Source organism: Dipodomys merriami, unplaced genomic scaffold (assembly GCF_024711535.1).
Source record: "Dipodomys merriami isolate MVZ:Mamm:240054 unplaced genomic scaffold, mDipMer1.0.p SCAF_14, whole genome shotgun sequence".
In the NCBI taxonomy this organism is placed as follows: Eukaryota; Metazoa; Chordata; class Mammalia; order Rodentia; family Heteromyidae; genus Dipodomys; species Dipodomys merriami.
In genome coordinates, this window is record NW_027202715.1 from 38,162,668 (window position 1) to 38,178,399 (window position 15,732).

The 15,732-nt window shown below is 43.7% G+C and overlaps 1 protein-coding gene across 32 annotated transcripts in view; it reads right to left on the bottom strand.

Annotated features, from left to right (window-relative positions):
• Positions 1-15,732, bottom strand: part of LOC138826163 (sorbin and SH3 domain-containing protein 1) — a 238,335-nt gene that overhangs the window by 96,157 nt on the left and 126,446 nt on the right. For 18 of the 32 annotated variants that reach the window (XM_070021273.1, XM_070021293.1, XM_070021267.1 and 15 more), the window contains exons 3-7: positions 13,935-13,988; positions 11,256-11,324; positions 7,827-7,922; positions 5,319-5,447; positions 18-44 (exon numbers count right to left, since the gene is read on the bottom strand). In XM_070021273.1, coding sequence (XP_069877374.1) covers positions 18-44; positions 5,319-5,447; positions 7,827-7,922; positions 11,256-11,324; positions 13,935-13,944 — 331 coding nt within the window. In that variant the 5' untranslated portion in view covers positions 13,945-13,988. The remainder of the gene's footprint in view (positions 1-17; positions 45-5,318; positions 5,448-7,826; positions 7,923-11,255; positions 11,325-13,934; positions 13,989-15,732) is intronic. The other 14 variants (XM_070021283.1, XM_070021277.1, XM_070021275.1 and 11 more) reach the window with 3 other exon arrangements.

The following is a 15,732-nucleotide window of genomic DNA, read 5'->3' on the forward strand; positions in this document are numbered from 1 at the left end:
TGAAAAATAAGCCCTACCTGCTGAAGAATCCTCTGGCTCCAGGCCTGTATGTGAAGCGGAAAGGATGAAAACAAGAAGAAAAGGAGGAAAAGAGAAATGGTTACATTTGCGGGAAACTAGCATGAGTGATCCAGAAGGACGAAAATCCAGTACCCTGTTTTCTGACACAAAATGCCCTCAGTCACAATGGCCTGATTACCATAGGAACCCACTCTAAACCATGATGTGTTCTCAAGCACTGACCTTTGAAAATACAAGGCTCTCATTCACAGGAATGAAAAAACAATTGTTCCTTGACATTCTTATTTTACAGACAAAAAGGCAACTGAACTCTACTGTCCAGTCTGTACTCACTAACTCATTCCTCTCCCCCAAGCCTGCTATGGGCTCCAAAAGGACTGTTCCTCATTAGCAGGCTCAGCTAATTAACAGGCCCTAAAAAGGAAATGGCTAGGTTACTTCCAGGGGTGTTGGGTTAATGGTAGAACATGACTTAAGCCCAAAGGTAGCTGCTATGATGGGATTTTTTTCAGGGGAGGATGGAGGAAGAGGATCTTGCTTTTTGCTCTCACTATTAAATAAGCCACAGAAACACCCTGAAAGTTCATCATACTAAAATGTACACATATATCCTTCAGCCATTAAAACATTTTTATTGTTATTATAAAGGTAATGTACAGAGGAGTTACAGTTATATAAGTCAAGTAAAGAAGATATTTCTTAAGCTGTACACCAGTGGCTCCCGCCTGTAATCCTAGCTACTCAGTAGGCTGAGATCTAAGGATCAAGGTTCAAAGTCAGCCTGGGCAGGAAAATCTGTGAAACTCTTATCTCCAATAAACTACCAGAAAACTAGAAGTGATGCTGTAGCTCAAGTGGTAGAGCACTAGCCTTGAGCTGAAGAGCTGAGGGACAGCGCTCAGGCCCAGAGTTCAAGCCCCATGACCAACAACAACAAAAAAAGATTTTGCAGCCCTGAAAGACTCAGCCTTTCTGCAAGAAATATATACTTTATTCCTTACAGAAATATAATTTATTTCTGGCAGAAATATTTATTGTCTTTGCTCCCATATGCTCTTACATGGGATCTTCTCTAGCCTATGGCTATAAGCTTCCTGGTTATTTCATTATGTGTTCATTTCATTTTGGCTATCATCAGTTTACTTATTTTTTTTTTAATTTTTTTGCCAGTCATGGGGCCAGAACTCTGGGCCTAGGCACTGTCCCTCAGCTCTTCAGCTCAAAGCTCTACACCACTTGAGCCACAGCACCACTTCCGGCTTTTTCTGCTTATGTGTTGCTGAGGAATTGAACCCAGGGCCTCATGCATGCAAGGTAAGTACTCTACCACTGAGCCACCTTCTCAGTCCTCAGTTTACTTATTAATTGAAAGATGTCAGTTCTTCTTAAGATCTTCAGATAGTTTTCAGTCTCAATGTGTTCTGGAAAAGCACTCAAGAGTTAGATGACAGGTTAAAAGCGGGTCTATTGGTGTTCTAAATCTTATTTGTTTGTCTTTTATTTATGCGGTATAGTAAGAGAATTAACTCTACCCAAAAAAAGAGGCCTAACTTTTGCCTTAGGTTTCTGGCCACTGCTATGTCCTTGGGATGGCACCACTGATAGGGATGTTTTTATTTGTCCGGGGAGTTAAGCCATACCAATGTGATTTAGAGTCGAGCTTTGAGCCAATAGAAGCTCCATCTCCTACTGCTGTGGAAGCAAGTCTGCCAGGTGATCCATGGAGGATGTACTGGAGACCCAACAATAACTCTGGTCACAAAGGCTCGGGTAAACTTCCTGTTGCAATACTTAGGCATACTTACTGTCATATATCAATACTGGGAAATAACATGGGGAGAGGACAACAGGAACCTCAGGGATTTCCCCAGATTCCACTCTACACACTGTTCCCTTAATTGGTTTTAAACCCTATTCTTTTCTTATAATAAGCCAAAACTGCATCTTTTTTAGCATCATCACTGAGCATAATAGTGGTTTGGAGAAACTCGTGAATTTGCAGTTGGGTATAAGAAGTGAGGGTACTTTCTTTTCTTTCTTTTCTTTTTTTATTGTGAAAATACCGTACAGGGGTTACAATTACATGAGCAAGGTAATGAGTACATTTCTTATCAAGCATTGTTGCTTCCTCCTTTGTCTCCCCTTACCATCCCTTCCCCTTCCCATCTCCACTCCCCCCCACCTTCTTTTTTTGGGGGGAGGGAGTCCGGTCGTGGGGCCTGAACTCTGGGCCTGAGTGCTGTCCCTCAGCTCTTCAGCTCAAGGCTAGCACTCTACCTCTTGAGCCACAGCGCCACTTCCAGCTTTTTTCTTTTTGCTTATGTGGTGCTGAGGAATCGAACCCAGGGCCTCAGGCATGCAAGGCAAGCGCTCTACCACTGAGCCACCTTCCCAGTCCCCCCACTTCTTATAGGGACTTTTCTTTCTGATTTCTCAGCTGGCCCTAATTCTTACACATGTACTCACTCATAAAAGATTGATTTAATGAGTATAGGAGGTACCTTTAACTATGATATGTCTGCTAATGCCATCCTGAGCAGTAAATATAAGAGTTAAAGCAGAGTTGATTGTGGACCTAAGAACCTTTTTTTTTGACAGTCCTGGGACTTGAACTCAGGCCTGGGCACTATCCCTGAGCTTCTTTTGCTCAAGGCTAACACTCTGCCACTTGAGCCACAGAGCCACATCTGGCCTTTTCTGTTTTATGTGGTTTTATGTGCAAGCTAGGCAAGCATTCTACCACTAAGCCATATTCCCAGCCCCAAGGACCCAAGAATCTTTATGTCTAAAGCTAAATAACCCAGTAGCACAGAATGAACAACCTGCAAAGGCTACTGGACTGACCTTGGTATCCAAGTCAGAAGCTGATGTGTCAAGCCAAAGGTCTTCAAGCCACACCAGAGAAGAACTTGGTGTTACACTCACTATCCCAAGTTCCCTGACTCCTCTGAAAACAAAACATTATAGCCTAGGATATAGTTAGAGTTGATCTGAATTGACGTGGCTAACACTCAGACCTAATTGGACAATGAGATCAACCAACAAAAAATAAGGTATAGAATCTTCTTCCAGGGATAGGGAGTCCAGTATTAAGATTACTGCCATTCTTTTCAGATGATTCTGATCCAAGAACTACCACAGTCCACCATCAGAGATGAAGAGGCTGACCAGGAAACTAAGGCCCACGACCTTGGATCCAGTTACTACTTGAAAGCAGTGGGTCTGCACAGTGGGTTTAAATTGGACCTCTTTCTAGAGGCATGGCTCAGCATTAAAGAGCTTGCCTAGCAAGTCCCTGAGTTCAAACCCCAATGCCATCAAAATATAAAAAGTAATAAACAATTGAGCAACTGGGCATCTCCAAGGGCTCCAACACAGAGGTTTGGCAATCACACTTGCTTTCCAAATTGGCACTAGCAATCCATCTCAGTGATGTCTTCACTTGGAGACTGACATCTCCCAAATCCACACCCGGGACTCTAAATTTCCAAGTATCTGTGAGATATTTTCTCCTAGAAGCTCTTCCCTTCTCAAGAAACTTAAAATGTCTAAAAAGGGAATTCTACATTTCTTTCAACATCCTCATCTCCACAAAAACCATGAAGATACAGCCTGAATCCTGTCTCTCTTTGAGGCCTATCATTTTGTCTTCACAAAGATACTTTTTCCCTGCTCTTCATCCCCACTGCTATCACACCTAGCCTAGGCCTTCCACACTTCAAACAAACATGATAGTAAACTTCTACCAGGCCTACAGCAACTTTATCATTAGGGCCTGGCTCTGTGTTGAATGCTTGAGACAGTTTCTACTTTACAGATGAGGAAAGTGAAGGTGAGCCTATATTGTCATACGCTCCAGAGTAAGTTCATTTCACCCTGCTTTATATCCTCAGATTCTCTCCCCCACCAGGCTTTATAATTTTAATAAGGGAATGAGATTTTGTTGCTCTTTCCTCTACTCAGACACAACTTGTTCCCTCCCACCCAGACTTTTAGAGTATGTCTTCAGTCGATGAGATTCTATTTGTGTGAAGTTAATTTCCAAACTTGCCAAAGTCATGAAGCATTTTGGCACCAGTGAAAAAGGCTTGGGAAACTTCTTGCTCAAGCCCTCATACTTTTCATGGACTTTAAAAGTTACTGTGATTTATCATAGCTAGAAAGGAGAACAGTGGCCCATAAGCCCACTCTTAACTCTTCCTCTATTACAACCAACTGCCTCTTGTCATCACCTACCTGCCTAGAGTTACTCTTTCCTCTTATTCCCCCTCTCTCTCCCTTCTTCATTCACTTCTCATTGTAAGTCCTACCGATGTGCTTAGCAGCTGGTATACAAGTAATTTACACTCATTTGGAATCAATTCTCTTAACTTATCAGGAGGAAGACAGTAAGATTACCAAAACATGTTCATGGCTGATAACTATCTTAATTCTTCCAAGTATTCTCATTTTAAAACAATTTAGTATAAATTTGTTGAAAGGGAGTTGGTGAAATCTTTTTCCATAGTTAGCTGGTAGAAAATTTTAAGGCACAGTACTAACCTAGGATGCAACAGCACTTCCCAGACTGCCTCAAATCCATAAATAGCTCCATAGCACAAGCCCTGCACAGGGTGGGAGAGGAGCACTTTGTTCTACACTAGTGCCAGCTTTAACCACTAGATGGAGCTCAAAGCTCCCTCTCCTTACCTCATTCTCAATCTGAGGATGGGGTTCTTACTGGGTCATGAGCTGCAGGTATGTCTTTGCCCTTTAGGTCATCCCTTAGGATTTTCTTGTCCCCACATGTTCTCTCTCTTGCGAGTGACTTTTCCAGTTAGGCTGAGTGTGACTAACTTGGGTGAGCTTTAGAAAGATATTATTTTGTCTCCTCATCTCCATATTACATACTCCCTCTGCTGCCTGGTCCTTACCCCAGGAGTGAGGCCTGCCACCTCTGCTTTCCTGGGAACTAGGTCCTGAGCTACCCACACATCTCAGTGCCCTGGCTTCTCCAGCCAGGGAGGGCCAGCCAAGTCACAGCCAGCCTCTCAGAATTGGATAAAAGCTCAGAGAAGACTAACCTTCAGCCCATCTCACCATGTGCTCCTCTGGCCCTAAGCCACCTCTGTCCATACAGAGCAGCCTGCAAAGCACTGGCTCGTGGAAAACTGAAGCATACCTGTCAGTCTAGAGCTTGTCCCATTTCCCATCACAGCAGAGACAAGAGCTAACAGTCTCAGGGTCTCTGAAGCCCAGCAGCCTCCCATCTTTCCTTTGTATCTGCACATTTCCTCCCAGTCTCAAGGACAGCACACCTGTCTTGCTTTTATTTTGTGGAGTTTCTGGAGGGCTTGCAGGACTACTGCTTGGGGTTTCCTTGTAGGAAGAGGAGGCACGAAGAGTCACCGCTCCTTTCCCAGTGCAGATTTTTGTAGGATCCATGTCTGTAAAGAAAACAAAAATCCAAAAGAGAAGCTTGAATCCAAGACCCCCGACATATTAAAAGGACAATCAGTTAGCAAATTGTTACAGCCAAGGAATGAGATGAATCTGGTGACAGCTATATAAAGTCTTCATACATATGTAGCTAATGAAAATTACTATGTGTGGTGGAAAGGACCAAATGACATTTCCACAAGTCTGCCACGAATCACTAGGTTAGGAGGAAATGGAAGCAGTTCTGAGTAAATGGGTTACAATATCAGCTGAAAACCTTTCAAAATGAAAGCAGGTTTATTCCTCTATTAAATGCAATTTAGGTTGGTGAGCAGACTTCAGGCTAGTTAGTAAGGCATGGTTCAAGATAAAGGTTATGAAAGACCTTTCAAGCTTCCAGGCCATCCTTCTTAGAAAAGAGCAAGTTGGCCACATGGAGAATTAAAAGCACATTCTGAGGACAATCACAGATCCTTGCAGTTCTTCACTAGGGGAAAAAAAGAACTGGTCCTTCTGTCAGCAGGTTAAGACCCCTGAAACAATGAGACAGGAGGCACTGCTCAGGGGTGAGAGCTTCCCATTCCAAATGCAATAGGAAACTCTGCACAGGATCCCACCCTCCCCCACAGCTTCATCAGAGCCTAGCAACAGAGACCCAGGCCATTTGTGAGAGTTCCCTTGAGAAGAATCTCAAGATACAGTCCTCCTCTTATTCAAAAGGGGTGCATTCCAAGACCCTCGATGGATGCTTTAAACTATAGACAATACTGACCCCTGATATGTTCTGGGTTTTCCTATACACACATAGAAATCTTGGATTAGCTTAACTTGTTAATAAAGCACACTAAAAGATTAACAACAGTAACAAGAAGTCACTATTCTGTAACTATACTATAATAAGTTAAAGTTATTGAAAACTTGTGAATTATTTCTAGAATTTTTCAACCACTTTTTTTTTGGGGGGGGGTCCAGTCATGGGGCCTGAACTCTGGGCCTGGGCGCTGTCCCTCAGCTCTTCAGTACAAGGCTAGTGCTCTACCACTTGAGCCACAGCGCCATTTCAGGTTCTTTTCTTTTTGCTTATGTGGTGCTGAGGAATCGAACCCAGGGCCTCAGGCATGCAAGGCAAGCGCTCTACCACTGAGCCACCTTCCCAGCCCAACCACATATTTTTCAACCACAGTTAAATGCAAGTAACCAAGAGCACATAGAAGTAACACTGCCACTGAGGGGCCTGTTAGAAGCTTCCAAAGGTCCAGATGCCTGTCCTCCAGGACTATCACTGCAAAGAAGGCTGGAAACTGGTACAAACCATGAAATTCCAGAAGGCCATGTGCCAAGTGGTTCTTTATGTGTAGTGGAACTAAGCTGAATTCCACACTTTTTTGTTTTGCAACCCGTTCACAGCCTGGATCCCTAATGTAAAGTTTCCATGATTAGGATTGTAGCTTAAAGCTCAGGTGTGTGTTTGTTTGGGCAGGATGAAGGCTTAACATATAACTTAGCAAAGCCTCTTTTCTCCTTGCTCTCCATTCCAGCAGCCTTTCCCAACAAGTCAGAACTAACATTAGTGCTGTGGAGGAGAACCAATCTGCTCCCATCAGTCCTCTTCCATGGAAAGCAGAGCACAAAACCCCACCATGCATGACAGCAGGCACCTCAGTCAGTATCTGACCATATCAAGAGGACAAGTGTCTGATGTCATAGAACTTCTAAGAAAACTAGCTCATGGTCATTTCAAAGACATGAGAGGCAAGCTGGGCAAATCTAATAGCTCAGGTGAACGTTCCTGGACAGGCTAGCTTAGCCCTGCCTCTGAAATCATCATGGGCTTTCCTTGGTCCCACTTGGAACAAAGGAGGCTGTGAGAAAGCTGACATCTGCACAGCAAGTACCCCCACCATTCTAAGAGGTGGGGATACTCTGGGAAACAGGCCTGAGCATCAGAGAGAAAAGCTGCTTGGCCTCTAAGGCAGTAACTTCAAATTTAAAGCAACTCAGTGGTTTCCTGTGAAGAAAGGTTAATCCTAGGAGAAACTGGACTGATTTTTACTATTAAGTGTCAATAGTTTCAAATCTCTAGAGAAAGCAGGAGAAAGCCGTGCATCTAGGTGTCATCTCAGCCTCTGTACCAAAGAAGAGAGGCCAATGCCTTCCCCTACTCGCTGGCTCCCAGAAACACACACATATGTGCTCACATGCACACACGCACTCACATGGAGGATGGGGAGAGGAAGGAAGAAAGGAAACAAAGGAAGTGAAAGGGAATGCTGCCTAAACCTGCGAGGATTAAGCCTCAGTGTATGTTAGAAGGAAAAAAGAAAGGAAGCCATGCATGATCTAACAATTAGAAACAACAGTAGGATACCACCCCAAATGAGAGGTACCTGAAGGGAGTACCAGGCCTGAAGTGTATTTCACTGTCTTCACAGGAATTATTTTAACAGCAGAAATAGAGCATGTGCGTAAAGGGTTGGTGGTTGCTGAAAACACAAAAGGGTAAATAGTGCATCCAGAAAGAACAGTTGGGAAACCCTCAGGCAGTTGAGGAACAGAACAGACAATAGGAGGAAATTGCCTACATGGAAAGAACAATACAGAGAGCAGTAGATGTAATCATTAAAAATAACCTGCTTTCTCTCTTCAGAGTTCTGAGCCAAGGCAGCAGAAGCCTTCCTTCCAACCACCACCCAAATACAGTTGGTCAGAGTTTAGCGGTGCCTCCTGCCACATCAGGAGCTTGCCAAAGCTCTGGACAAAGAGATGTGCAGAGACACAGATGGCCTGGCAAATGGAGGACAGGGAGTGTGGTCAGGGTCCCAGGAAACCCTAGAGAGAATGCTGGGTGGTTTACTTAGCACTGAGGGCTATGAGGAGAGGGCTATGGTCCAAAGGTTCCAGACAAGTATAGGAAGAACAGGAACAAGTTCACACAAGTTGCCTGGTCCCTTCAGCCCTCACAGCTGCTTCCCCCAGATCATATCTTCTAGGGGCCATGTGCCCATTCTGACAACCACTGCCCTTTGGCCCAGAGCAAATCAGAACCTCCATCTGTTGGGAAGCAGATGGTCTTACTTAAACCCACACTCTCCTGAGAAACAGGTGCCAAGTGTCCATGTGCATGCCCAAGACTCTGGGCAGTACCTCAGTACACAGTGCTGGATCCTGACATCCAGCTGAACTATCACAGAACAGGGATCACTGCTTAGGGCATGAGAAAAGCTGCAGTCCTCAGTCCACCATGATGCTCATGCTTATTCATCTGCCCTGCCCCTGAGTTCCCTGCCTGCCAAGCCTCTCATCTCTGTGGTGAGCACATCTCCATGCCTTTGTGAGCCTTCCCCATCCTCTCTCACAGTGGCAACACATAAAGAATGGAGTCTAAGTAGCTCCAGAGCCACAGATTAACAAGGGATAGGCCTGCTTGGAAATTAAAGAGTTTCTTTGTTGAATTCACATTATGCTGGTGTGATTATTGAGGTTAGGAGAGGGCCAGGAGGTACCCCAACCATGAATAGTGTCCCTCCTAGCCTATTATACTGCTAATCCATAAGGAAGTCTTATGGAATATGACTATCAAAAAGTAAGTTCAGCTGAGCACCAGTGGCTCATGCCTGTAATCCTATTTGCTTAGGAGGTTGAGATTTGAGGATCACTGTTCGAAACCAGCCCAGATAAGAAAGTCTGTGAGACTCTTATCTCCAATTAGCCTCCAAAAAAGTCAAAAGTGGATCTGTAGCTCAAGTGGTAGAGTGCTAGCCCTGAACAAAAGCTCAGACACAATACCTGGCCCTGAGTTGAAGCCCTAGGACCAGCAGCAGAACCACAACCACCACCCCTCCCCTGCCAAAAAAAAGTTAAAGAAAATGATAAAGCCAGGAGCTGGTGGCTACATCTATAATCCTAGCTACTCAGGAGGCTGAGATCTGAAGATCACAGTTCAAAGCCAGCCCAGGTAGAAAAAGCCATGAGATTCTTATCTCCACATAACCACCAGAAAACCAGAAGTAGAGCTATGGCTCAAAGTGGTGGAGTGCTAGAGACCCTAAGTTCAAGCCCCACAACAGACAACAACAACAAAAAGATAACTCCATGCATTAAAAAAAACTTCTATAGTAATCCTACTTGCTGTAACTTATCACCTGGGAGAGTGACTGGGTGGAAGATTCTTGTAACAGGTTTCAGAGGAAGAAACAAGAGCTCAGTGAACCATTCTGCCACTCCATTCTCAAATGCAGAGGCTTAGTCTAGAGGTCCTGGCTCCAGGTTCAGTGACCTTCAAAAGCTACCTTGATGACCTTCTGGTTACACCAGCCCCCTTTTTCCAGCCAGCTAAAGATGAGTCTTAACTCATGAGTGAGTAGAACTCACCTCTGCAGACCACTCTCTTCATACCACCTTAGTTCTCTTGTGTAAATGAATTTACAAGAACAAAGCTGATAGTCCCAGCGTCCACACTTCTCACTGGATGCTTATGTACCCCCTACAACCACTGCACAAGCACTGCCCCTACATTTTCCCTAAGTGAATTTAGTTAGATTGCCCAAGACCAGGGAGGCAGGGAATGAGACAGCATAAGCCACCTGGGCTCACTGGTCCCCATCTCCTATTCTGTGTCTTTTCTCTTCAATAGCGTCCTTCTAAGTCCACAACTTGCCTTGTCTCAGAAGGAGTACTTGGCTATACCAGATGTAAGTTACAAAGGCCAAACATGTCAAACTCTCTGAAGTATTCTTTGGGAGCTGTTGTGTCTCCCCACACTAGGAGTTTTGTTCACAAGATAATTGGACCCAGGATGAGAAAAGCAGGAATAAGTACTGCAGATCATCAAACTGCCACAAATTCTGGCACTTATCTGTAGATAAGAGAACTCAACCCTCAGAGATAAAAGCCTCCCCCTCCCCCAAAATGTCTCTGTTGGTGGGAAATAAAACCAGAATTGAACCTTATCTATCTCATTACTAAAACTCAAATGCCATTACCCACATGACAAAAGTGATACAAGGTCAGGATAACCTCAAAAGGTCATCTTATCCATCATTTATAGCTCTTGTTATAAAATTTTAAAAACTGAAATTTTGAGGGCTAGGGTAATAATTCAGTGAATAGCACCTGCTTATACACTGAACAACTATATACTACAATATTGGTAAGAAAAAAATATGAGGAGATGCATAAAGCTAACCCCACTAAAACAATTTAATGATCTGGAGTCTTGCTTCACAGAGCTGTGAACAAGTCCCTGTTTATTACAAGCCAAGGTAAAATGCTGAATGTGAGATTTTAGGCTGGTGAGTGCCATAGGGACCATGAATACTACACGCTTGCGACCATGTTTGCCCCATTATCACAGTGGCCTTTTGAACTAGGGACAGCTTTCAATACCTAACTTCACAGTAGGAAATGGGAGTTTTAACCGTAAGAAGCAAGAACATGCTCCAGGTCTCAGAAAGACAATATAGCAACCAGCTTTCCAGTTTGCAACCTGTTTAAGCCAACGATGTCCTTCCTAGGCAGGTGAGGTAACCCTAGCCCAAAATAGCCTGCACTTTCTAGAAATGCTTTTTTTTTTAAAAATTGTCTGTCCTGGAGCTTGAACTCAGGGCCTGGGCACTGTCCCTGAGCTTCTTTTGCTCAAGGCTTGCACTCTACCTCTTAATCCACAGCACTACTTCCAGCTTTTTCTGTGTATGTGGTACCAAGGAATCGAACCTAGGGCTTTATACATGCTAGACAAGCACTGTACCACTAAGCCACATTCCCAGCTCTAGAAATACTTTTTAAGCCCAAGCTGGATGTCTCTTAATGAAACTTACCTTTGTCTTGCCCATTGCTGCTAGATGCTAAGCCATTCACAACAGCTTTAGAAGTGCCAACATCACATTCTAAAAGAAAGAAAAGGCATGAGGCTATGGCACCATCTACTGAGTCCCACAAGGTACATGGTGCTGGGAAGAGAGTGGAGAGACAGCAGAAGAGTCCTGTCCTTACATTCCTCTCAGTGACTCTATCCACTCCTCCCTCTGCCCCCCCCTCCCACTCCCATTAGCTTTCTCAGGTCGGGGATAAACTCCCCAGGCCATCATGGGAGAGGTCTGAAAATCATCTGTGGCCTGAATCAGGCAGGGTATAAAAGCTGTTTGGAGATGGAAGTGATAAAAATTTGCTTCCCCCTGGTATGACTGCTTAGCCATCATTTTAATAAAACCTATCTAGCTCCCTCAAAATGGCACCCATGTCCCACTTGTTAAAGTCATTCTGTCCTATCCATGAAGTGATTTTAGACAGTACCCATCCTTTCCTTTGTCTATTTTTATTAGCTATAACTAAAGTAAAAGGAATTTTAGCAAAGTGTTTAAAAATCAATAAACCTATCATCTCAAACTTAAGCCAAGTATGCTGTTATTCAACAGCTCTGCCTCCACTCCACTCCACCCTCGTTGGGTGACCGTGGACTAATCATTCACACTGTAGGCCTCAGGCTCCCCATCCATATAATGGAGACATTAATAAGCAGTTCGATCTTTGTAGATTTCCAGGAGAATGATACAAGATCGTGTAATTAAAGTACTTCCCTCAGTGACTGGCAGCTCAGGCCCAAGTTGAAATAAATATAATGCATCATTTTCATGCTGCTTTTTCCAGTAAAGGCACAAATACATACTTGCTATGTGGCCACTGTCTTTCTAAATGATCATTTTAGAGTGGCATACCATCCAATCAAGAAAATATACACAGTGTACTTGTGCACCTCTTCACAGAGGTGCTATTTTTGTTTCCTTCAAATTAAGATAGAAATTCCCAAGGCGAGGATCATCAGGTCAAAGGCCCAGAGTTTTGGAATCTTCCTAGGCAAAGCCTCCTCCCAACACCTGCCTGAGAGATTCTGAGTGGAAATCCCATGGGCGTTGCCGCACCCTTGCCCTTCTTCCAGGCCTGCCCTTCCTCCTCCCGCCCTGTAAATGCCAGATGCAGCAACACTACCTAACACTAAACCTGAGATTGGAAGAGCAAAATACTTAGGTTGCACATCCAAAGTTAAAGAACAATAAAAGCTCCAACATATTTTTTTTTTGGCGGGGGGAGGTATCAGCCCCTAGGCACTGTCCCTAAGCTTCTTTTGCTCAAGGCTAGCACTCTACCACTTGAGCCACAGCGCCACTTCGGGCTTTTTTCTGTTTACATGGTACTTAGGAATTGAACCCAGGGCTTTATGCATTCTAGGCAAGCAATCTGCCACTATGCCACCTTCCCATTCCATACACATAATTTAAAAGCAACAAAAGCTGAGTTACAAGTTTTAAAAAGCAGTACTTGGAAGAGGAAGGGTGTGCAGCTTTTTCATATAGAGCCAACATATTTGGGAAGGAGGGAAAAGCCAAGTACTTCTCTTCACTCTTCACAAAGAGAACAGAGAAAACTTACAGATGGAGAACTTATCCACCATGCCATAGGCACTGGGTTCAGCACTTGAGGAGCATAACTTCATTCAATCCTCATGGTGCTTTAACTTCACCTAGAGTTGTGGGCATGGCACTCAACCTCTTTGTTTCAGTTTTGTCACTTACACTGGGTTGAATGCCTTTCTAGAACCTTGCAGCCCATGCCACATACAGTACAGTATATGAGGCTGGGCTATGGCCCTGAGCTGCTCTACCTCACAACTCTCCAACCATACACAATCCAACACAACTTCAGACTGTAAGGAAGTATGTAAGGAAGTGGAAAGGGCTTGTTTTTAATCTATGGAGGTTTCCAAGTGTACTCAACACAATACAGGTTAGGAGACCCCCTGAATGAGAGACCCACATAGTCATCCTCCCCTTCCCACCAGCCCCCTCACCAGGACCTGCTCAGAAGCAACCAAACAGGGCTTTAGTCTTCAGATGGAAACTTCTGGGCTGGAACACTGACAAATCTTAGCTTCACACCCAGCAGGGATCAGTTCCCCTCTGTCTTCCCTGCCCTGCACTTTCCACCCCAGCCCAAGACTAAAAATATTCAAAACTAACCAGTTGTTTAGATCATGATTTTTAAAAGCATAAGCAAAGCCCGGATGAAGGAAGTGTTAAATTAGTTCTCACTCTAGGTCCATTATGGTCAATCTTGTCTAGTTCTGCAGCGGTCACATGGATTAAGAAATGCCACTGAGGTGTATACATATGTCAAAATATATCAAATTTCATACTTAAAATAGCTACATTTTACTGTGCACCAACTATATCTCACTAAAAAGAAGGATGGTTATTATAAAGAGCAGAACATAGTGTACCCAAAGTGTATATAGCATATTGAGAGATAGTGTAGGTAATCAAAGCATCATTCACAATTTAGGTGGCAACCATGACTTTTCGGCAAATTTTTGGTGTTCAACTAGGTTTTGAGAAATAAAAAATAAAATGCTATTGAGGACTTCAACATTATGTGGGACATCTGGGTAAAGTGCCCAGTTATGTAGATGTGACCAGAGAAAGGCAGGATTGAAAGTGACTTACCAGAGCTCATGGTGGTGTCAGGACAACTCTTCTACAACTGGGGCTCTGACTGCTCTGCAGAAAAACAAACACCACACAATGGAATCAATGAATGGCAGGTTCAAGATAAATCCCCATGGCTTGCATTAAAAGTGCAAACACTGTAACCCTTAATAAACCAGGGCTAAACTAGATGACACTTGGCCAGGCTCCTGGTTTGTGGCTGGTAGTATACTTTTGTGGCCCTGGGCACATCATTCAACCTCTTTACCTTGGTGTTGCCACCCATACTGGGTTTAGATGCCATCCCAGACCTCCTCTAGTTCTAAGTCTACCAAAAATCTTAAGTTATATGAATGCATCTGGTTGAAGAAGAACACTTAGGAAAGTAGAAAGCACATTTTAGAGGAAGAGGAAGAGGAAGAGGAAGAAGAAAAGAAGAAGAAGAAAAGAAGAAGAAGAGGAAGAAGAAGAAGAAGAAGAAGAAGAAGAAGAAGAAGAAGAAGAAGAAGAAGAAGAAGAAGAAGAGGAAGAAGAAGAAGAAGAAGAAGAGGAGGAGGAGGAGGAGGAGGAGGAGGGGGAGGGGGAGGGGGAAGGGAGAAGGGGGGGAGGGGGAGAGGGGAAGGAAGAGGGGGAGGAGGAGAGGGGAAGGAAGAGAGGGAGGAGGAGGGGGAGGAGGGGCAGAGGGAGGGGGAGGAGGGCAGAGCTAGGGGGAGGGGAGGGGGGAGGGGAAGGAGGTAGTAAAACCACAATACAAATTGATTACCAGAAGTACAAGGAAATGTCCTAAATGCTTTTTGTATGTAAATTCACCTGATCCTTAACCTATGAGGTAAGTACTAATGAGTTAGTGAAGAGCAGGTGGCTGTTATACACAGGGGTCTACTTCTGGACTCTGTTTAGTTCCATTGACTAATCTACCCAATAACTCACTGATTTGCGACTACAGTTTTAAACCATCTTGAAATTAGTAAATAGGAGTCTTCTAACTTCATCTTATACAAAACCATTTGGGCTATTTTGAGCCCTTGGTATTTTCATGTGAGACTTTAAATTGTCTTATTAATTTCTACCATTTCTTAAGTCTGTTATAATTCTGATTAGGGTTTTGTTGGCTCTGAGATCTAGACAAAACTAATAATTTTAGCAATATTGAGTCTTCCAATGCATAAAGACTCAATGGCTTGTTTCTGACTTGTTTCTCTCAGCAATGTTGCATAGTCTTCAAAGTAGAGGTCTTATATATAGTTTGAAGAGTGAGGCCACAACTGAATATATCTGCAGGCTATATAATTAGAAAAGTAAGTCTTTGGGATACACAGAACCTTTACTTATTTAGTTAGCCAGTACTAGGACTTGAACTCAGTGCGCCACCCTTTTTTTTTTTCTTAAGGCTGGCACTCTACTACTTGAGCCACTGCTCTACTTCCAGGCTTTTGTTAGTTAACTGAAGATAATAGTCTCATGGACTCTGCTGCCCTAGCTGGCTTCAATCCATTATCCTCAGATCTCAACCTCCTCAGTAACTAGGATTACAGGTGTAAGTTACCTGCAGCCCTCTTCAGAACCTTGATACTTATAGTCTGAAGAGCAGCAGCACTGGCATTAGCCAAGAGCTTAGTAAAAATTAAGGTAGAACTTCCACATCTCTTGAGTAGGAATCTGAATCTTAACAAGATCCCAGGTTGTCTTCTTTGTTCTTTAAAGTGTTGGCAGCAATGATGTAGAGGAAATTCCTGGTTCCTTTTGTAATGGGATTGTCAAGATAGGACGTGGGGTCTGCACAGGAAACATACTTTAGTTTCCTTTTTTAACAAGC